Source organism: Oncorhynchus kisutch, linkage group LG19, assembly GCF_002021735.2.
Source record: "Oncorhynchus kisutch isolate 150728-3 linkage group LG19, Okis_V2, whole genome shotgun sequence".
In the NCBI taxonomy this organism is placed as follows: Eukaryota; Metazoa; Chordata; class Actinopteri; order Salmoniformes; family Salmonidae; genus Oncorhynchus; species Oncorhynchus kisutch.
The window spans coordinates 2,988,348-3,011,316 of NC_034192.2; the positions used below are offsets into that span (position 1 = coordinate 2,988,348).

Here is a 22,969-nt window from a genome sequence, read left to right on the forward strand (position 1 = left end):
CTTGGCCAGGTCGCAGTTGCAAATAGCCTACCTGGTTAAATAAAGGTGAAATAAAAAAATAAATGTCATATTGACTATTTCATTAGCCAGGTCTTGTTTAATCAGCCATTATTCAGGGAAAGTCCAGAAGATGACTATTTTGAAAGTCCAGAATATGACTATTTTGAAAGTCCAGAATATGACTATTTTGCACTTGAAAAAAATATATATAGTGCAAAACGAAAATAATTCTACATACTCATTTGTTATTAGTATGACTGCTTTCTCGCTGAACAGGAAGTTGTTTTTAACTTATCAGGAAACCAAGTGGGGTTGAATATGTCCCTTTTGATTGGTTTGTGGAGTTATTGATGAAACCTTGTCATGCCAAAGTTTTAAATCTGTTGTTAATTGCAGGAAAATAATTTGTGTCAATATCATCTTCAGTGCATGAATGGCGATTTTCTCATTTTTTGGTAATGTATTATATAGTTTTTAGTTTGCTTAGCAGGCTTGCTCTATCGGTTCGTTGCTGACTCACAGCTTTGAGAATGTTAAAGCTGATTTTATGAGCTGCTGAGACAAGCAAAGTATAGCCAGTTGAGCTGGTTATTTTATGTATCCAATTTATACAGCTCACTCAGTTCTTTGATTACATTGGCTCCATTGACGTCCTCGCATCTGACTTGCTACTGTATAGAACATTTTCTATTCAGCTCACCAACTATGAGGACACTATATGGGGTGTTATTACCTTGTAACAATATTTTTTTTTTAAACAGACAATTGCATACAGTTGTAGGATCTTAATTTTAGCCAGTTTGCTACAGCAGGAACATAATCCTGCAGCAACAGGAAATTAGAAATATGTGGATTATAATTCATATAACTCTTTGTAGAGGTTGATAAAAAAATTTGTAAGGGAAAATCAAATCTGAAATTTCAAAGTGGAAATTGCAAACTTCAGAAGCGTTTTTAAACCTCAAATACACTAGAAGAAGAGTTGATGATCCTACATCTGTAGTAGGTTGTTAGGCAATTTATGTAGCTAAAAAATAAATACAAAAGTTAGCACCATGTCTTTATGAGATCTCTGTGGCTGTATATATTACACATATATTAAACCATTCATAAATTGTTGTTAAGTGGAGTGAGCATATTTATTTAATATTTTTTTTATATAACCTTTATTTTAACTCGGCAAGTCAGTTATTAACAACAAATTCTTATTTACAATTACGGCCTACCAAAATGCAAAAGGCCAACATAATTAAGCTACTTGTCCTATATCAATATTTTACCTGAAATGATGGTGACTGACTAGGTGGCAATTGTTTTTAATGCATTATTATGATACCTGGGTTATGAAAATGTAATCTATGATAAACTCATTGTCTTCATTTTTAACATAGCTTGCCCTACAGTGATAAACTGCAAAACACTTTCCCTAATGCTCTAGGATTACGAAGACAAGACATCTTTAGAAAAACACTGTTGGTTGTTGCAATGTTCAATTATTTCATATAAGTAATTACTTTCTTAAAATCAGTTATCTAACTGAAATTTATTTGAAAGTGAACGTGTTGAATGAAAATGCATCCACAATTTTATGCAGCGCGCGCAAACAATGGTAACCGTGCCCACTCCTTGAGTACGTCTACTCTACAAACAGAATGTGTAGTGTCAACAAATGAATTACACCAACGTGAAGGCGCTCCAAAATCAATTGTGCTCTTCATATTGCCTACGTTTGACATATTTTAGTCGACCCCAGTCACTGTCCATCATACAACATACAACTTTTATGTTCTGCCATTGCCTATCGAGGACTGTGAGATACAACAGTCAATTGGTTGCGTTCAGTCGGAGGGTGTCTTGGTAGTGAAACATGATGCTTGAAGAGTTGCCATCACATGGTGGAAATTTCCACTGTGTCCCTCGGTTGTTAAATGGGAAGGGTCTCCCTTACTGGTGTTCACTACGCTTACTTGTCCTCCACCTCTGAAGCCCCGAACAATTAAAATTTAGGTAGGTAGGTCCCCATTTAAGCTTTTTTCCTATGTTTAGCCTGTATATGTTCTCCAATAGTTGTGTAGGTATTGCATACTTGTTTGTCAACGTCGGAATTTTGAAACACTGTATCCCATTTCAATTCGCACTGGAAAGCTAATGGTTAATGTTGACATTATTGACAAAACATCCACAAGAGTAATTATCCAAGGCTGAAAATTGCCGTTTAATCTCTCAGGTAATTTGTTTAGCCAATAAATGTGTCGTTTAAAGGAACTATGGGATATTTAAAACACGTTCTTAGGTATTAGCCCTGGAGTATATTTTCTGTGTTTGGTGTAGCCTGAATGTTAAATAATATTTTTTTTTCGCGAAAATAACACGTGTCGAATGTGTCGTGTAGTTTACATGAATGGCCAATATTCTATTGTAGACCGTTAATTATTATTATAACGCCAGTAAGTGATATTACATGTGTAATTCACTTACTAGCCAAATGCATGAAATATTTTGATGTGTTTTGGATAAGAAACACAATGCAGTTTCTTCCAATGTTTGCAACTGCCCTGCGTGTGCATTTCGCATACTACAAAGGAACGTGGAAATTATTATTTTTACCATTCAATAACCTTCACAACGACACTGTCGGAGTTATAAAGTTTACATAGGTTTAATAGTTATTTTTGAATATAATTTCTGTATATGTGTGTTTTTAATAGTTTTACAATTATAAATATAGTAGAAATATCTGGACATGTGAAATAAACGAGAAAGGTATTTTGGAGTGTATGGTTTAGCCTACAGACAGATTCTACCTTCTTTCGTTGATTGGGGAGGAGCGTATATCTGGAAGATTCCTAAAGGGTTAAGTCATTTTAACCCTTAGACTTTTTCTTTATGTCGTTGATAGGGATAGGCTCAGATAATATTCAGATTGAATTTCACTTCTCTATTTGCTACTTTTTTATTTGAAGATGTAAACCTAGATATATTGTAAAAGTGCAGGGTTCTCAAATCCATGTGGTTTAAAAACACTCCTCTCTGTACCAGCATGGAGTTAAGGTTGTAGCATACATTATTAACCCAGTGAGCCTACCATAACAGAGGTTCAGACATATATCATAAATACTAATAAAGTAAGTGATTCAGGGAAAGACTTATATGTATTGTTTGAGTTGGGCAACCAAATTCAGATGACCTGACCTCAAGTGTGTCCCTAAATGGTAATGTTTCGCACATATGAAGACAAGTGCTGATGTTTAAAAGTGCAGCACACGTATAGGTTAGTATTTGAGCAAAATTTCAGTTTAGTGAAATGTTTTTATGGCATGAAGGTTCAGGAAGTTAGACATGAAGCTTTAACAAAATGTCTAACTTCCGAATGTATCATGGTGAAAGTACAGGTCTGTTATATAGAGCATACAAAAAGGGGTCATACAGTTCCCATTATTTTGTACTTTACAATGCAATTACTAAATTGTTGCTTGGTAAAATCCAACCCACATCTTGGGTTGCTGACTGTGTCCACAGACTATTTTCTAGGTATCCATAAAATAAGGTCAATTTGTAATATGGGTAAACTATCTCTATCTCTGTGGAGCCTCTTTTGACACCTGTCAAAGGGACTATTATTAATAAAGTGTAAAGATGTGGTGTTTTTTATTTATTCTCACAAATGGTAACACAAATTATAGAGACAAAGATGGGAAATTACTTACAAATGTGAGAAATACTTTTCACATTTGATATCTTGATTTCACAGCTAATCTACTGATGTAACCATGCGGTGACAGACAGAAGCCTAGGCTATTACAGAGAACACTGTACACCTTTGATTGTTTACGGTCTAATAGAAAATGGGTTCATTCTATGTCAAAGACTTTCATGTCAGCAGTGTGCAGGTGTGTTCAAATGCAGGGGCAGGCCCTGCCACTTTTTCTCTGCACACACATGTCAGTGGGGGTAGAGAAATGGGCATGCTCTTTTGATTGGTCAGTATGAGGTGTGTGATGTAGGGTCTTGAATGACCGAACAGATGTAGGTCAAAAAGCCCAGAGCTGTTCATGTTCGAGCAATGACGGCTGATGCAATTGAGACTGTGTGGAACAGAGCAAACTTACCCTTAAGCCGGTCGCAAAGTCGTGTTTGAGGTGCGTGGTGCATGGCAGCTACTATTAACACTAATCCACTATTATTCCACCAAGGAATCAAAGGATTTCGGGGTGATTTTCCAAAACACTGTCACTATGTCCTTTTGAAATCTGAGAAGGGCATACAATGTGAGGGCTGGCTATTCTTACCACTACTATTGCATAATGCAATGACTAAATAGTTTGAACAATAAGAATATGGAACTTAAATACGCCCTGCACTAGTGATGGTAAGAAATATTTCTTAGACTAGCTTTCATTTTTGTGAAATGGCTTTGAACCAGGTCTCTTAATAATTGATCTTATCTCTATGAGACTAACCTGCATTGATTAATGTAATACCACATCCTACTGCATATTTACAACCAGAGTGATGGCTCTAACTATGATCTTTCTCTTGCATTTCAAAGATGGTGGTAGAAAAAGACTGGTTGTTTTTTTCTTTGTATTTTCTTCTACCAGATCTATTGTGTTGTATTCTCCTACATTCAGTTCACAGTTTCACAAACTTCAAAGTGTTTCCTTTCAAATGGTACCAAGAATATGAATATCCTTGCTTCAGCGTCTGAGCTACAGGCAGTTAGATTTGGGTATGTCATTTAGGCAACAAAAAAAGGGGGGGGGGCTATCCCTAAGAAATTAAATAAAGGTGAAATAAATTATTTTTAAAAATGAGTCTCGGTTTCAAATGTCTCAGGTGCCAGCACGTACTGGCTCGGATATTGCGCAATTATGAGCAAGCGGCTAATGACATGCAGGGCCTTACCTGTCCCCGGGAGCACCCTCCTCCCCTAGCAAATTCAAGGCCACTCAGATGTGGGCCTACGTCAAGCAGTGCAACTTCGTCATCAGCCAACAAAAGCCATGGACAGATCAATAGGGACTGATAAGACCATCAGAACATGGGGGACCTGGGGAAAGTGTTCACAAACAAAGTTAGGACGGACCATGTACAGTACCAGGAAGCAACAACGACTACAGCCTGAATCCCAGCAGGCCAACAAAATAGATCTTACTGCAGAGGTCCAGCTCAAACATGCAGGGACCATGCTTTGGGTGATCCTCTTCACCACAAACCTGGTCACACATTGTTGTATTTGATTATACCGTAGTAATAGCAGGGCCTCATACATCAGGCTCTTGTGCTGACAAGACCAATACATATCACCGCACTCTTGACAAGATCGTCATGAGTATGTACATTCATTATTATTTTTACAAAATTATGTACAGCATGAGAAATGCCTGTATTGATGCTAAGGCATGAGCAAAGAAGTATGTACAACAAGGTCGCTGAGTCATACGTATGTACATAGTCGCATGGAGACCATATGTATTTGATACCATTCCACTTATTCTGCTCCAGCCATTATTATGAGCCCGTCCTCCCCAATTAAGGTGCAACCTACCTCCTATGATTAGTACAGTACATGCTTGCGACTGTAACTCATACTGTACCTTTGTACATTGATGGCCTCTATTTTCTTTGACCAAGCCCAACTCCAATTCTGAAGTACAATGGCTCAGACACACTAGTAGGATTGTCAAACGTTTGCCTGCCGACAGTACTTAGCACCTCTCAACAGTGTTGGCAGCCAATCTCTTCTATGTTCAGACAGCAAAGACCTTGAAGTCGTCAGCCACTCAGCCTTATTAAAATACACCATACCAGAAGGTGGCAGTAGAGTTGTTTGGCAATGCATGTCTGTGTGTGTTGCTTTGTCTAGTCAATGTTAGCGAGCTAGATGCGCTAATGTTGCTATGGTTGTAAAAAAGTCCTTGTTGACACTAGCTAGATGGCCACAGCTAGCTAGCAAGACAACTTTTTTTATTTTTTTATGTACTCTCCATAATCGCATACAGCCCATATATACAGTTTTAGCTAGCTGGCTAACGTTAGCTAAATGGTTAGCATGATGTGCTAGCTAGGTAAAGTAAAGATACTGCATTGACTCTCAACAGCTACAGGCAGCTGCTGCTTCATGGAAACAAATACCTTGTGATTTAATTATAATTTTACTAGCTACTGTGGCTAGGTAGCATGCTTGGTTAGTGTTGTGTGTATTGTGCTGCACTTACCACCCCATTTGTTTCTATGAAGTGTGTGTGACGGCATTGCTCACTAAGCAAGCTGACGTTAGCCAGCTAGCTAACTAATATGCTAGTACACATTATCAAACCTACCAGAAAAAGCACAAAACTCCTTACCTAGACGTAAAAGATGTAAACACTTGCTATAGATTTTCTATGTTTTATGCAGCTTTATTGTTTTAGGTAGAACAATTCTGATTATAAAGGGTGGATTAGCTCTCCTTTTTCCCTTTTTATTGTCACTCCTTTCGGCTTCACCATGTGTAGGTTTGTGCTCTCTGATTGGCTCAAAGTCAAGTTGTTGGCCACTGCCGACCATTGCGATTCTACGAGTACACCGACGGTACGCCATTTGTTCTAGCAAGAGAAGGATTGGCCTCCTACTTTGATAAGTACCTATCGGCAGTCAGATTCTCGTGTGTTTCATGTTTAGCAGATTTCACTGAGAGAATGAACTTGAACAATATTGATACTTTCACATGGGTTGCCAAGATCTTTTAGACTAAACCAGATGTTCTCTTGAACAGTTTGCCTTGTGCACTTCTACAGCACTGTATTGGTTTGATAGATTCAGGTGTAAGTGTTGCATGAAGTGGTAAAAGCATGGCAGGCATGTCACAGCTAGTGTAGAGATGTGAGGTTCTGAGGAATGACTTATATTTAGTCCTGTTGCTATGTGGACTTTGGCCTGATGGGAGTCTCTCATCCTCTATCAGATAATTTCTCCCACTCCAGCCCAGCTATGCTCTAAGTCAAACCCCATAGATGAATCCAACCCTGTGTTCTCAAGGATAACCTGTGTTCTCAGTGCTAAATTGTTTTCTCGTTGTTAACCTGTGTTCTCAGTGCTAACCTGTGTTCTTGAGGCAATCTTGCTCTCTCAATGCTAACTTGTGTTCTTTGGGCTAACTTGTGCTTAATGCTAACATGGGTTCTTTAAGATAGCTTGTGCTCTCAATGCTAACTTGGTTCTTAACAAATGCACTATTTGGCTGTAGTCAATGTGTATGAAGATCCTCATGGAAATATTTGCATGTTTTGGAGCTTTACCCTCAACCCACATGTTCATCTCCATCGACGCCAGCTCACATGCTCTGACCTGTGGGAATGCTAGCGAACACACCTACTTGTTAGATGATATTGGCAAAGGCCTAACCAAACACCTTGCACGTTTTTGGATGGATACCTTTGGGTATTTACTGATACCAGACAGGTGAATAGCAGCAGTGTTATGAAGCAACCTTTTCTTTTTGAATTGCGTAAATGCTGCATCTGCAATTTTGAGTTTCCGACATTCCGAAACCATTCTCACACAGCCAACAATAGTAACTAGCTAGTGTAGATAAGCAGTGGATCAGATGCATCCAGGTAGGCTACACGAGTCAACCCCATCTTAAACTGGGCTCCCATAACACTCAAGGCATTTATGGTGGAGCTGAAATTGTGGCAGGGAGCCTCGGAGAGTGGACATGTAGAATGTGACACGTCTGTGAGAGAGAAAGAGAGGCACATGCCACTGATGATTAACTTGCATGTGCAGACAACATCTAAATAGTTGATTTGTGGGTATCAGCTTGACTGACAGGGTGGTTAGAACACATTAATACCACCAACCTTGTGGAGATATTAATGTAATCCCCGGCCGAGTCATACTGAAAAAAAGGGAATGTGATGTGTCTCTGCTTGGTGCTTCTTGATATGTGCTTTGACTGGTTGTAAACCTCTTCGACAATGCCATTGAAGAATCTTCACGGATGTAACTCTACTCTGTGAGTTTCGGAGTAGTCCCACATGCAGGATACACTTGACTTTCTCCTAAACTTCCCTGAGGTGTCAGCTGATCACTGTAACCTGAGTCTTTTTTGACATCATGTTGTACCCGGACTATTAGTATTGACCCCCCTTTTTTTTTACGCTGCTGCTACTCACTGTTTATTATCAATGCATAGTCACTTTACCCCAACCTAAATGTGTATGTTACCTCAATTACCTTGACTAACCTGTTCCCCCCCACATTGACTCGGTACCGGTACCCCCTGTATGTAACCTCGTTATTGTTATTTAAAAAATATATATTCTTAACCCCTGTTTTTCTCAGAACTACATTGTTGGGTAGGCTTGTAAGTAAGCATTACATGGTAAGGTCTACACTTGTTGTATTTGTAACAAGTGTGTGGAAGGGCTGGTGTATCTCTTGCACTGTATTCATTCCTTATTGACCTTTCAGCATTTGAGGGATTACCAGAAGGAGCGTTGTGTTATATCCTCTTTGCTTTTGAATGCCAGTGTTAGTGCACAGGCTAATGGCTTCTAATGGTTCACCAGACGTAAGCATAGAGTTACATAGCAAAGATCAAAATGTGTCTCTCAACACATTCTAAACTGTTATGATGTAAGGGCCCAGACATTCTTCCAGCAATGTTGATGTTGGACGGAAAGAGATGTTGGTTTGTTTGATGTAACAAAAGCGGCACTTTCCATTACCGTCCTGGTGATATGTCATCTGGCCATTCATTCACCACCTACCGGAGCTATTTGCAGCACGTCACATGGCGTCTGGAGTACCGACTTATTTTGGTTGCCTTAAAATTCCTGCTTTCTATAATTGGTTAGAGAACTGTGGAGGCTGCTGGAATGAGGCTAGCTGAACGACTGCGCTGGCAAGAGTCTGGTGACTGGAGTGCTGTGTACAGTTTGTGAGAGTGCATGCGTCTTTCTTGGGACAAGACCCTGTATTATTGCGGTGACATGGTGTTTCAGCTGTTCCAGTTACCTTCTGGTGCCAGTGGACTGGTTTGGTGTTTTTGTTTTGGAAGATAAGAGAGGCCCCTTGACCTGTCAGGAGGCCCCTTGACCTGTAATTGACAACCGCTGTTAACCCAACATGTGGGTCTCCTGCTGCAGAGATAACCCAACTATAGGGCATCTACAGGCCAGATCCTACTCTGCCGACGTCAGAGACCCTCGTAAAAAGTGAATAAGTTGGAGGGGGCGTATTTGCCTCCAGTCCAGTGGGTTTTTGGGAGACCACAGTTGAAGTACTTCCAGTAATGCAGTTAATGCAGGGATCTGGCTCTTGGTCTTCACAGAGGGAGAGAGAGTTCAAATTACTGTAAAAAATACCATAAAAAGTTCAGCCCATGTAGCTGAAACTTCTGATATACAGCAGGAAAACATTGTCTCTTATTTATAGCCCGTTATCCACAATGCTTGGTACTGTATAATCCTCCAGGTAGATGCTTGAGATTTTCAGAATAGGACATTGATTTGATTGAAGATGGCCTCTAATATACAGATGAGCCCAATGCAAAGTGTTCCGTAAGTTCCTCAATGTCAATAAGAAATGTTTACTGGAACAATAATTACAGGAAGGTTTCATTTATATCCACATTTGAAAAAGGAGTGTTTGAAGATGGGAATGTTTTGACATGGGGACATAGCTGGGGTAAGGAGTGCAACTGGTCGGAGGGCTAAGCTGTTGTTATTTCCGTGGTCAATCCATGCGAGGTCGAGTAAATATGCATCTTGTGTGTGAGAGATGTAATATGACATGACAAATGCCATGATAAAACAATGTTTGGTTAGAATGTTTCACTGGCTTCTATAATGTTGAGCTTTGCTTCAGCCAATGTAGTAGTTATTGTCTTAATAAAGTTGATGTCAAGGCTTTTTGTGTTGTAGTTTAGAATTTGTGTTGTAATGACCAAGCACACCTTGTGCGTTTGAGTAGTGGCTGGAGCATGCTTGTTCCAGTCAGTCGCTTCTCCTGTGTGACCTGGGCTGGTCTAGAACCGCTAATGATTGGCTCAAAGATTTTAGACCGTTTGGTGTGAAACCGTTGCACTCCAGAAGTGTGACACCTTTTAAGGAATGCTCCCATAGCCAGAAGGAAGTCTGTGAAGATCTGTGAAGATATCAGGCATGGTCAGTAGGACTGTCACACAAATTAACATTTTCATTTAATTCTCCCTGTATTCATTTCTCTTACCTTCTCGTTAAAATTTCACTCTGATTGAGCTCTGATTGAATTTCTGAGCTTCTTTTTATCAATTGCACTCACCTCTGAATAGGCTGGATATTTTCCATGTAATTTGCCACAGTGGTGATGCATTGCAATGGTAGCATAGAAGAGTATTTTTGTTTGTGTTTTCAGGCTTTTGATGCTTAGTAGTAGATCATTTTCCGTGAATGATGGTTGAGGTATAAATGGAGTTGACATATCTTCCAGCTTTGGATCGTCCTGACTGACTCAGTCTTTGAATGTTTGAGATAACTTACTTGCAAAATTGGTTTGTTTTGTCTCTTAACTTGTAACTAGTTACAAATAGTACATGTGAATATACAACATGCTATTTAGGTTATTCTGTGGAGATTTTAGATCTGTATGTGTGAGTGATGTTATGTGACTGCACTGCTCTGCTTCTGCAGATGTCTTGTGTGGATCAGACAATACTCTCTGCTATAACAGGTGTGGACCAGACAATACTCTCTGCTGTAACAGGTGTAGACCAGACAATACTCTCTGCTGTAACAGGTGTGGACCAGACAATACTCTCTGCTGTAACAGGTGTGGACCAGACAATACTCTCTGCTGTAACAGGTGTGGACTAGACAATACTCTCTGCCGTAACAGGTGTGGACTAGACAATACTCTCTGCTGTAACAGGTGTGGACTAGACAATACTCTCTGCTGTAACAGGTGTGGACAAGACAATACTCTCTGCTGTAACAGGTGTGGACCAGACAATACTCTCTGCTGTAACAGGTGTGGACCAGACAAATACTCTCTGCTGTAATGGCTGTGGACTAGACAACACTTTCAGTAATATTTATTTTATTTCAGAAAATGTGGTGGGTTGTGACTCAAAAGAAGCATTTCATGTGTCTGATTTGAAGTTTCTCTGTGTATAATGTGTGTGTGTGTGTACGTGTGTATGAGGGGGATTACAAAATTGAACTGTTAAGACCCCATCCTTCAGCGGAGTGTGACCTTGCGCTTAGCGGCACACTCAGCTGTGGCCCCTGATTGGCGGGCAGTGTCACAACCTCCCCAGTGGATGCCAGTTGTCTCTGGCAGGTTCTGAATGCTTAACGGTACGCTGAGTCAACCCATGGTAGTAGGGGGTAGGGTTAGTGGGAAGGGAGGGGTGTGTGGTTGAGGGCAGGACAGGGTAGGACAGTGACCGCAGCATGAGGACGGTACCATTTGCACCCAGGGATGACCACCCGGGGTGTGTGCTTGGCGGGCCATCACAGAACAAACAGCAGTTGATGCAACAACGCTCACTGTGCAATCTTGGCCGAGCTTTTAGGATGTCTGTGTGCTGTCCCTCTCTCTCTCTAACCCCTCCCTCTCTTCTTCTACTGATTAATTCCTCTGCCTTTCTCTCTCTTGCTTCTTTTTTATTCACTAGGGGAAAGGGGGAGGGGCGGGGCATTCTTTGGCTTTAGGCTCCTGACGTGATTGGCCAGGGTGGGTCCTTCCCCTGCTCTTTAAAAGCCTTCCTCTCACCTGGGTTACAAAAAAGCAGCAGCTATTGCCTCTCCTGGCTGCTCACTAGCACTGTCCTCATTCTCCCCTCAAACAAGCAAAAAATAACCCTTCGGACCCCCTCTCTGTCATCTCTGAATGAGTGAGTATATCTCCTTTTCCACATGATTTATCTGCTTCTCATGTCGGGGAACTTTAGTTACCTTGGTCTAAGTTTTTTATTCAAATAGGCACTAAGTTGTAACTGCTGAGAAAATAAAAAATCTTGTAGAAAAAAGTGGAGAATTTTCCAGTTTTCTTGAGAAACTAGATGCACCTAGCCGAATTAGTTTGTTTTGTGCTTTTGAGATTGTGGGAGGTATTTCATTGGTTGAAGTAATCCGTTGGTTTCCTTTGAGCATTTGTTTGTGGGTTTATTAGATGTTTTGTTGCGTTATTGAGATAACCAAGCCACTGCTGAAGTGGGACTTGCATAACTTGAGTGGTAGTTTGAGTTAGACAGAGCTAATCTTTGAGCTAATGATGTGTTGTGTACCTCCAGTAAGAATGGGATCCTCTGGTACTGTAGTTTTGTTGTGTCCTTAAACTTGGAGTTGAGTGTTATGTAAGTTGCACAGACTCCTTTTCTGCTACTTCTGGACAGATAAAACAAATTAAGTTCATGTTTTTCCCATTCAGTTGATTGATGTCACGCTGTTGGCAAATTGGATAAGAAGAATCTCAAGTTTTGATCAGTGTTTGTTGTCACAGAACTGACTTTTCTATTAAAAGTGTTGTAGCCTTGTTGTATGCAAGCACACTACATTAGATTTAGGCGTTAGTCATTTTCAAGAAGGTTCTTTATTTGCACAATGTACAAGGCTTGGTATCAAATATTGTGTTTGATAATGCAATAAACGATTTGGCATACAGGTGCCGTATCTTAATTTGATCATCCTGTGTTGCAGGAATTTTCCTTAACAGCAGGACATGGAAACTTGTAGTGTATTTGAGGTTTAAAACAGCTTCTAAAGTTTGTGATTTTCACTTTAAAATTTCAGACTTGCCCTAACGAAAAAGGTATCAACCCCTACACAAAATGTCCATTAATTATAATCCACGTAATAATTTACATTTCCTGTTGCTGCAGGATTCTTTTCCTGTGGAACAAAAATGGTCTCAAATTAAAATCCTACGTCTGTACTTGCGTGCATTTATCACATTGGTTTTATCAAACAGCAAATGCACACACAGACACATTGACAAACACACTGTAACAACTTTAAATCACATTCACTCAGTTGTTGTTATTCAATATAAAACGTGTTTCAAACAATCAAATGCAAAAGTAGCAGTGGTTTTAACTACAGTGGGTAAAGCATACATTTCAGATGTGCATGAAAGGCAAAGGTTCAAGGATTTTGCTGGGGCTGGGTCCATGGCTATAGGTAGCTTAGTCATAGCATAACACAAGGTATATGCACGGGGAGCAGTGGAGTGCTTAGCTGCCTGGGTGGAGGGGTGAAGTCTGGTTGAGCAGGTTCCTTCTTATTTCCTCGAGGGTAGCACACTGGGGAGGTGTACAGTTGGGACCATGATTGATTGTATTTGTATGCAATGCACACTTTCGATCACAAAGATACAAATATCTACCAATACGAAGATAGAGGCCTACCAGTCAATCTGTCTATCTAGAAGAGACATAGGAAATGTACTAGGACACACAGCAGTATGTAGAAAAATGCTTCACCAACAGCTAATGATTTGCTTGGCTATGCGTTTCCATACAGGGTAGGTGACAGCAGTCACAACAATAGAGGTGTGTGGTAAGATACAGGTTCAGTCTGTCTATGACTTCTCCACAGAATGGAGTTAAAGGGAAACATGGAACTCCTTACATGACCTGTTTCAGTCCTGAAGGCCATGGATCTCTGTCCTGACTGGGTACAACATGGAGGACCTACTGTGCATAGGCTCATTTACGTAATGTTTTATTGACTGTTAACGTGGCGCGCTCATGTGAGGATGATGGATTTTATACTTGGCCCAGTTTCAGTAATGCCTTTCAATGTCTGGGGCAAGAGTGTAAATAGCCAGAGTGTAAATAGCCAGAGTGTAAATAGCCAGAGTTGAAATAGCCAGAGTTGAAATAGCATGTGACTGAAATGTATTTTCTAGCACTAAAACTTCCTTTCAAAGAGTTTTTACAATGCTTGTTTTTTGATGGGCAGCGCTGAAATGTTCATTCATGGACTTGGATTGGTGGATGAGGTTATGTTCCATAGCTATTTGTTTATGGCTTTGTCACAACATTGTACATCCATGTGTGTTACTAAGGTTTAGATGTGTTTCACCATTGTGTTTTTACTGGGGTGTTGGTCGGTAGGACAGGGGAGGGAGCAGGGTGCGACTTTTGGGAACCTGGATGGACAAGGGCCCTGGCTGCTCGGCTGTTTTTACCCATTCCTGTCAAAGAAGCCTTTGTATGGGAAGAACAGCACTGTGGGTAATTGGCTGTTAAAATCATTTAGCAGAACTCTGTGTGCGCTCCCCAGTGCCCCATCTTGTTGTTATGTAATAGCAGCAATCAAATGTTCAATAGAATGGAAATAAGAACACATGCCTCCTGCTGGCCCACTACTTCAGTGCACTCGGTGCGTTCAATTGAATTGGGTTTACCGTGGACAGCAATACAGACAGGTCTTTGTAGCGTGCTCTCCCAGAGGTTAGGAACATTTGGTTGGAAAACTTGCCTGCCTCATAAGCCGACCTCTTTGACCTGAATTTAGGATTCAGGCGTGTTTTTGACATAATGTTGAGACTTGCTATAACCACCACGTTTTATATTGAATGTGGTTATAGCATCATAAAGGAAACTGCACAGCAGCAAAATAACATGGACTTGTGTCTGAAAGGGTTACTTACTTAGAGGTTCTTTTAGGGGAAAATAATGTGTGCTATTCTATTAAAATACATTTTATGTCAAATTGAGGTCACAATTGATATGGGATTTTACAGTCTGTTAAGCAAAAAAAGACTACAATTACTTATCTACATCGACTACAAAATCCTTTTGAACTTGATACAGTTAGAGGCCATTTTGTTAACTGTCAGTGTATAGCAGAGTACAAAAGGTATCCAAAACCAGTCAGCATGGAACGTCAAGATTCCAATGCGTGACAGGAACATTGTTTATGAACGTTTATGAACGACGCCATAGTTCACTGAAGTGTGTGAGCAGCCAACATGTATCGAATGGGGAGATAAAATGGTGCTGCGGGTTCAGGGGAATGTGACACAGAAAGGTGTGTGTAGAACGACACCTTTTCTTCCCCTTGAAGTGTTTTGTCAAGGCCCTAGAGTTCTGGCCAGTCAGATACAACTCATTGAATGTATCTTCATAACATTAATAGTAACTAGCTTATTGTTGACAGGTTAGACAGTCAAATCAGAGAACTTGCGGCCATGACCTTTTTGACTGGACATGTACTACTTTGTATCTTATTAGGGATATTGTCACTTTATAGGGGGCTAGTCAACGTGTAATTACAAAGAAATGATGGCTAGTTGAGGCCCGCAACTTTTAGTCAACGTTTAGACAACATTGAATGATTGGTTGTATGTTTGCTGGTTATAAGGGCTTCCTGCCACATCAGCAGCTCTCTGAATATTTACTATCTCTCCCTTTGCCGTTTTCTGCAGGTATTTGCCCTATAGTGTAAAGCTGAGCTAAAGCACGCCAACCTACCGAGTACAACTGCTCTGCTTTGGACCGTGACCCTTTCCCCAGCCCCGCACCACTATAGCCGTAACCATGGACCGCATGGAGCTGAAGAAAGTCTGCACGGAGGCAGACGATGACAGCACAGACAGTTTGGACGACCGCTTCACAGAGCCCATCGACTCAGAGAAGGCCACCATCAACAGGTGTGGTTCAATACTGTATCAATTATTTTATCTGAGACTTTCTACAGATAGAAAACAGGAAAGAAAGCACATTTCCTTAGTTGTTGCAACTAGAATGTGTTCTTTGCCAAACGGTTCAGAAATTATGTTCTTTATCATACATTTATTGTCTCCTACCTATCATTGTCTAATGTACACAATGCTATTCAATACACTGGTTAGGAGAATCTCTCAGCTCATAGCTTCACTGTAAACCACCAACAGATTAGCTACACTGTAATCTCATTTCTTCAATCACCCCAAAAATGTAAATGAACATATAGAAGCTGGAACTAGCTTAACTGACCCTGTAACCACTCATAAAGTCCAAACATAGCTGTCATAAACTAGCCATAAAGAAGTATTTTAAACTAGAGATTGATTCAATGATTGTACATCTGCAGTCACTTCCTGGATGAGGATGGAGACGCAGAGAGCCACAAGTTTCTCACTAATGGGATTATGAAGAAGAAGAAGTACGAGGAGTATCAGGAAGAATACGTAAGAAGACTGATGATGAACTATCGATGACAACACATGCCTGTTTGCTCTTGCTTATAGACACTGTATCTCTTAGCAACAACCTTGACCATTTCCTCAAAAGCTGTCTGTTTTTATTCAAACTTTCATTCCGAGGAACCCTTTCCTAGGAACTGATAGTTACGTGTGTGTGTATGACGGGTGGTGCATACACGTGTGTGTGTGTGTGTGAAATGTTCTTGTTTACGATCAGTTGAACTCATCGTGATCTCTCTTACCCTCTCTCTCTAACGTTTTCTCTCTCAGCACCCAGGACATACCTCCTTTGGTATGTCGGTCTTCAACCTGAGTAATGCGATCATGGGCAGCGGCATCCTGGGTCTCTCCTACGCCATGGCCAACACTGGCATTGTGCTTTTTGTGTAAGTGTGTGTTAACTTCTGCCATAGAGACCATGTGGAATGGGGTCAATGTTTGGTTTCTGCAACAGTCAAGTGATTAAAGCACCAGCTAATAAAGTCAAGTATTCTGTCTGCATCGTATAGTGTTACTGATAGGACTGAAATAACTTCAGAGTCCTTGGTATAGCAAGTGGGGTTTGACAACAGGGTGAGTGGTGGGGTATGTATTCGAGAATAGGCAGACACAGACACTAACTCTGGCTCGAAGTCAGGACCTTTTTGTGACATGCCATCCCCAGCATTTATGCAAAGGTAGCGTGAACAACCATGTCACAGCCCCGCCTCGGAACCCCATCACCCAATCCATTCCCAGCTTCCCCGGATTGTGTCTAAGGTCCATAAGTCTGTTCAGTTAGTCCCTTTAACCAGGTTTCTCAAATGTCCAAAACAGGATGGTGATGCTTTATTTCAGTCCTGTTTCTACTGTATATGGCTGGGCTTTACCAAGAAAGAATTTGGTGACTGAGTACTTTCACTAAGCAAAAATATATCCCTGAAAGTGATTGAAGGACAGGAGACAAGGAAGTAGATTAGGAACCTACTTACGTGATGATTATAAAGAGTTTAACAGGGAGTCCCCTAACGTCAGTCCCCCTCATCATTTGCGACATCTTACTTCCGCACCATCTATTCTGGGACTCCCTGACATTCTGTAAGGTGGTATCACATAACACCCATTTGATACAGTCATTCACCCTCTTGCCTGTCTCTGACCAACAATAGTACAGTGAGGGGTAGAGGTGCAACTCTCAATTCAAAAACAACATGTAATTAAACAGTTAGTTTAATACGTTGGAGCCCATTGAATGCTGGATGATTGGGTTAGAGGCTCCTTGGTGGCGAAGGCCCTTTGTGACCTCTAAGTGTAAGGATTTAAGGCTGATCATGTTCAGCCGATGCAGGAAACCCATACATCCCATACATAACTCCCAAGTTACTTTATTGACTTATATAATAGCTCAGAGTTTAGTCTGGTCTCTAAGCACTGACACGCATTAATCTACCACTATTTTGTCTGAGCTGGCACATATATTGACATGGCATGATAGTGTCTTTGACATGTGCTTTAGGCATTGGAACATGGTCTTCTCAAATAGGCAATAAATGCATGCCAGAGAAAGCATCCGGACCCCTCCCCCCCCCCAAGTTAAATACGACTGCAGTTCTAAAGCTAAGTTTACCTCCCTAAATAGGTCATGGGGAAAACAGAGTGAGAGTGACTAGGTGGAGAAACTAGTGAAAGTTATTATGTAGGGTGTTTTGAAACCCGGTTGATTCCCCTCCAAGTGTTGTTCATTGTGATTTGTGTAAGATTTCCGTATGGTATAGCCCAATGCTAATGTCTGACTGGTTTCTATCCCAACGTAGAGTCCTTCTCTTGGGTGTGGCCATCTTGTCGTTGTACTCCGTTCACTTGCTGCTAATGACTGCAAAAGAAGGAGGTAGGTGTCATTTTTTAACTCATGGGCATGTCTGTCTATCTGTCCTCGCCTTTCTGCTTTTTTCCCTCTGTATCTTTGAATATCACTCATCAGCACATTGTCGTTGTTCTGACAGGCTCTCTCATCTATGAAAAGTTGGGAGAGCGAGCTTTTGGCTGGCCGGGGAAAATGGCTGCGTTTGGATCGATAACCCTTCAAAATATTGGTGGTAAGTGAACAGCTAATGTTGCATTCATTGTAGTGTTATGATTCTATATTGAAATGTACATTTGTGTTTGTTTGCACACAGCCATGTCCAGCTACCTCTTCATTGTAAAGTATGAGCTGCCAGAAGTGATCCGTGCCTTCATGGGACTAGAGCAGAGCTCTGGGTAGGTGTCTGTCTGTCATTGGTTAACTATTTCATCAAATCTATTATTTGTAGTTCATTTGACACAGGTGGCACAACACACTACACAGTTTGGTTGGTGTATCGATAGATAGATGGATGGATTGATGCTCTGTGTGTGAGACCTGTTCTCTGCGTTGTTTACAGTGAATGGTACATGAACGGAAACTACCTGGTTGTGTTTGTGTCCATCGGTATCATCCTGCCTCTCTGCATACTCAAAAACCTGGGTAAGTGGTGCGTGAGGGTGTGTGTGTGGGTGTGCGGTTGCGAGTGTGTTTCATAGTGAGTCTTTGTATATTTTGTTTACATAAATGTGTGTGAGTATTTGCTTGATAGTACATGAGTTTCTCTCTAATTCTCTTTCTTGTGTCTAGGCTACCTTGGCTACACCAGTGGATTCTCCCTATCCTGCATGGTGTTTTTCCTGGGAGTGGTAAGTTTAACCTGCCTCCTCTTGCTCCGCTAGTTTAGCATTTTTAGCCCTCTCAATGACTGAACAATGACGGATGATGGTGTTGATATTATATAAAGTAGCATCAGATGTGAGATAAGACGGCTACATTTCACCTTCTGTCAATATGGCAACAACTCCTGCTTTTTATCAACTCCTGACATTCTTTTTCTGTCCAGTCATGTTTCAATGCAGACAGAACATACTTGTTGCCAAAATAGTACATTTCGCCTACATTGCTTTTGTATTCTTGGCACACGGCGCCTTGAACATACCTACTTTATCCTCCTTAAATGTCATCCTGACAGTTTGTAGGGTATTATGCCAATGCTGGCTTTGCTCTCACAGGCAATGTGGGTGATTTGCATGCCATGGTAGTTCCTAGTAACATTTAGAATATGCCTGGGGTGGTGTTCAGCTGGTTAGTTACCGTACATGAGATTAGAGATGAGTTTATCAATAGCCTTCTTTTGATATCTTAAACTACACTTTGGCCCACTTGCTCTCTAGTGCTGTATCATATTAAACCCTGATACAGTCTGTATCATCATTAATGAAATAAATCTGTGTGTACGGCCACACTCAGCTTTACAGAGGGTTTATACCATAGTAGCTATCAGAGAGACATCCTATGTAGTTAGTAACCCTGAAATTACATAGTTTAGCGTTCAGCGTCTGTTTCTTTGAAGACAGAATGAAATATTACAGGATGGAAGGAACTCATTGCTCTGCAATATAATGGAATGCTGCCTATGTAATATAATGCATTTCTATGTTTGCTAATCGTCCCCATCTCACCCCTTTGTCCCCATCTCACTCCTCTCCCCCCTCTTTACCCCTCTGTCCCATCTCACTCCTCTCCCCCCTCTTTACCCCTGTCCCCATCTCACCTCTCTGTCCCCATCTCACCCCTTTGTCCCCATCTCACCTCTCTGTCCCCATCTCACCCGTTTGTCCCCATCTCACCTCTCTGTCCCCATCTCACCTCTCTGTCCCAATCTCACCTCTCTGTCCCCATCTCACCTCTCTGTCCCCATCTCACCCGTTTGTCCCCATCTCACCCGTTTGTCCCCATCTCACCCGTTTGTCCCCATCTCACCTCTCTGTCCCCATCTCACCCGTTTGTCCCCATCTCACTCCTCTCCCCCCTCTTTACCCCTCTGTCCCATCTCACTCCTCTCCCCCCTCTTTACCCCTGTCCCCATCTCACTCCTCTCCCCCCTCTTTACCCCTGTCCCCATCTCACCCCTCTGTCCGCATCTCACCCCTCTGTCCGCATCTCACCCCTCTGTCCGCATCTCACCCCTCTGTCCGCATCTCACCCCTCTGTCCGCATCTCACTCCTCTCCCCCCTCTTTACCCCTGTCCCCATCTCACCTCTCTGTCCCATCTCACTCCTCTCCCCCCAATTTACCCCTGTCCCCATCTCACCCCTCTGTCCCATCTCACTCCTCTCCCCCCTCTTTACCCCTGTCCCCATCTCACCCCTCTGTCCCCATCTCACCTCTCTGTCCCCATCTCACCTCTCTGTCCCCATCTCACCTCTCTGTCCCCATCTCACCCGTTTGTCCCCATCTCACCTCTCTGTCCCCATCTCACCCGTTTGTCCCCATCTCACCTCTCTGTCCCCATCTCACCTCTCTGTCCCCATCTCACCCGTTTGTCCCCATCTCACCTCTCTGTCCCCATCTCACCTCTCTGTCCCCATCTCACCCGTTTGTCCCCATCTCACCTCTCTGTCCCCATCTCACCTCTCTGTCCCCATCTCACCCGTTTGTCCCCATCTCACTCCTCTCCCCCCTCTTTACCCCTCTGTCCCATCTCACTCCTCTCCCCCCTCTTTACCCCTGTCCCCATCTCACCCCTCTGTCCCATCTCACTCCTCTCCCCCCTCTTTACCCCTCTGTCCCATCTCACTCCTATCCCCCCTCTTTACCCCTGTCCCCATCTCACCTCTCTGTCCGCATCTCACCCCTCTGTCCGCATCTCACCCCTCTGTCCCCATCTCACCCCTCTGTCCCCATCTCACCCCTCTGTCCCCATCTCACCCCTCTGTCCCCATCTCACCTCTCTGTCCGCATCTCACCTCTCTGTCCCCATCTCACCCCTCTGTCTCCTCTATACCTCTCAGCTGATCTATAAGAAGTACAACCTCCCCTGCCCGATGCCCTTCATGTACCATACCAACCACAGTATGAATGGAACAGCCCTGGGGCCCCACGCCCTGCACAACGGCACCGTCCTCATGGACTTCTCCAGAGCTGACATGTCCCCCGCCTCCTACCTGGACGACCACCACACCTCAGGGGTCCGCTTCGAACCACACCCCGACGACGTGGAGGAGATGTGCACGCCCAAGTACTTTGTGTTCAACTCTCAGGTGAGTTGGTGAGGTGTGGAGCTACTGTATGTGGGTGGGGTGTGTGCATACATGTGTGTGTGTGTATATGTGGTGAGTCGGGATGCTTCATGTCATAATTCTGTGTTTTGGAATATCCTCTGAAAAACATTCCCAAAAACAGAATTAATCAAGGTTTAGAAGAACGCAATTATTAACGTACATGAAATCAAACCAAACATAGTTAGCTGCTGTGAGTGTGTATCTGGGCCTGTGTTTCATCCACAATCTCTTCTCCTGTCATTTCAGACTGCTTACACTGTTCCCATCCTAGCCTTCTCCTTTGTGTGCCACCCTGAAATTCTACCCATCTACAGTGAACTCAAAGAGTAAGTGCATCCAAGTGAATTACAAAAGACACGTTTGCATAGGCACTCATATAAATTGCTGCGGTACATTTTCTCCATACAACTCACATCTCAACTTGCGTCTTCCCCAGTCGCTCCCGGAGAAAGATGCAGAACGTGTCCAACCTGTCTATTCTTGCCATGCTGGTCATGTACATGTTCTCAGCTCTGTTCGGCTACCTCACTTTCTACGGTAAGATACACACACACAATAAGATACATTTACAGCAATTGTATTACTTTGTTTCTGATTTTATTGCCGTTATGTGTTGATGTTTTATAAGTGTTTAAATGTGTTTTATAAGTGAAATGTTTGAAAAAGAGACAGTAGTATGTATTAAAATACACTAGTAAGCTACTATAACCATTGTGTGTTTGTTTACCATATCTCTTTCTTGGTATGTCTCTGACAGCTCGTATTCCTTCTTTCTCCCAAACACAGGAAACGTGGAGGCGGAGTTGCTCCACACCTTCACCAAGGTGTATAAGTTTGACACCATGCTCCTGCTGGTCCGTCTGGCTGTCCTGACCGCTGTCACCCTGACTGTCCCCATTGTCCTGTTCCCTGTAAGTACAACGAGGCATCTGCTCAAACGCACGCATGCACGCAGGCACATCCATACTCACACAAGCAGAGACTCACACACGCATGCATGCACACAGACACACACACACCCACATACACAAAACATATGCACATATTCTCACACCTACAATTAATGCAGACACATTCACACGCTGCTCAACACCTAGGTCATTTTATCCAAATGAGCTAAACATCCATTATATATTTTAATACCAACATGAGGGTCTCTTTCTGTATTGGCTGAGTGAGTGGGTGTGTTGACACGGCTGGTTTTCTTGCTGAACTTGGTAAAGCACAAACTGTTCTGATGTGATGTTAGCTGACTCATTATTTGACTTTCAGCAATCCCGTCAATCCAACTCCCCAGGTCCCAAATGAGAACCAGCCCAGGTTTTCAAAGCTCTGTTTGTCTGTCGTAAGCTTCCTTACAAGAGCACTCTGTCCCTCCTCCAATCATATTTTCAATCATACTTTAGACACACAAATACAAGCATAAACACAACTTTACACGCACATGCATACACAGCTTTGAAACAATTACACCCCTACACTGCTCCCCACATGATGCCAGACATATTCAGTCTCTTCCTTCTGGGAGACACATAGATGGACACACATCAATAGGCTCAGCATGTGAAAGCACGGAAATGTATTCACTTAAGTCTCTCTGTATAACAGCGTCTGATAAATGACTAAAATGTCAATGTGAAAAAGCAGTGGTACAATAGACGTCTTGTTCGTCACAAGCTCTTTAGCCTGGCTGCCAAG

General features: G+C 42.2%; 1 protein-coding gene across 3 annotated transcripts in view; it reads left to right on the plus strand.

Moving 5' to 3' along the window:
• The first annotated feature begins 1,887 nt into the window (after window positions 1-1,887).
• Window positions 1,888-22,969, plus strand: part of LOC109896269 (sodium-coupled neutral amino acid transporter 4-like) — a 32,040-nt gene continuing 10,958 nt past the window's right edge. The window contains exons 1-13 of one of the 3 annotated variants that reach the window (XM_031797440.1): window positions 1,888-2,007; window positions 15,403-15,627; window positions 16,050-16,146; window positions 16,432-16,547; window positions 17,955-18,028; window positions 18,144-18,236; window positions 18,318-18,399; window positions 18,564-18,646; window positions 18,794-18,852; window positions 21,002-21,250; window positions 21,518-21,597; window positions 21,708-21,808; window positions 22,058-22,182. In XM_031797440.1, coding sequence (XP_031653300.1) covers window positions 15,515-15,627; window positions 16,050-16,146; window positions 16,432-16,547; window positions 17,955-18,028; window positions 18,144-18,236; window positions 18,318-18,399; window positions 18,564-18,646; window positions 18,794-18,852; window positions 21,002-21,250; window positions 21,518-21,597; window positions 21,708-21,808; window positions 22,058-22,182 — 1,272 coding nt within the window. In that variant the 5' untranslated portion in view covers window positions 1,888-2,007; window positions 15,403-15,514. Of the gene's footprint in view, window positions 2,008-11,741; window positions 11,864-15,402; window positions 15,628-16,049; window positions 16,147-16,431; window positions 16,548-17,954; window positions 18,029-18,143; window positions 18,237-18,317; window positions 18,400-18,563; window positions 18,647-18,793; window positions 18,853-21,001; window positions 21,251-21,517; window positions 21,598-21,707; window positions 21,809-22,057; window positions 22,183-22,969 lie in introns of those variants that run through there. The other 2 variants (XM_020490537.2, XM_031797441.1) reach the window with 2 other exon arrangements.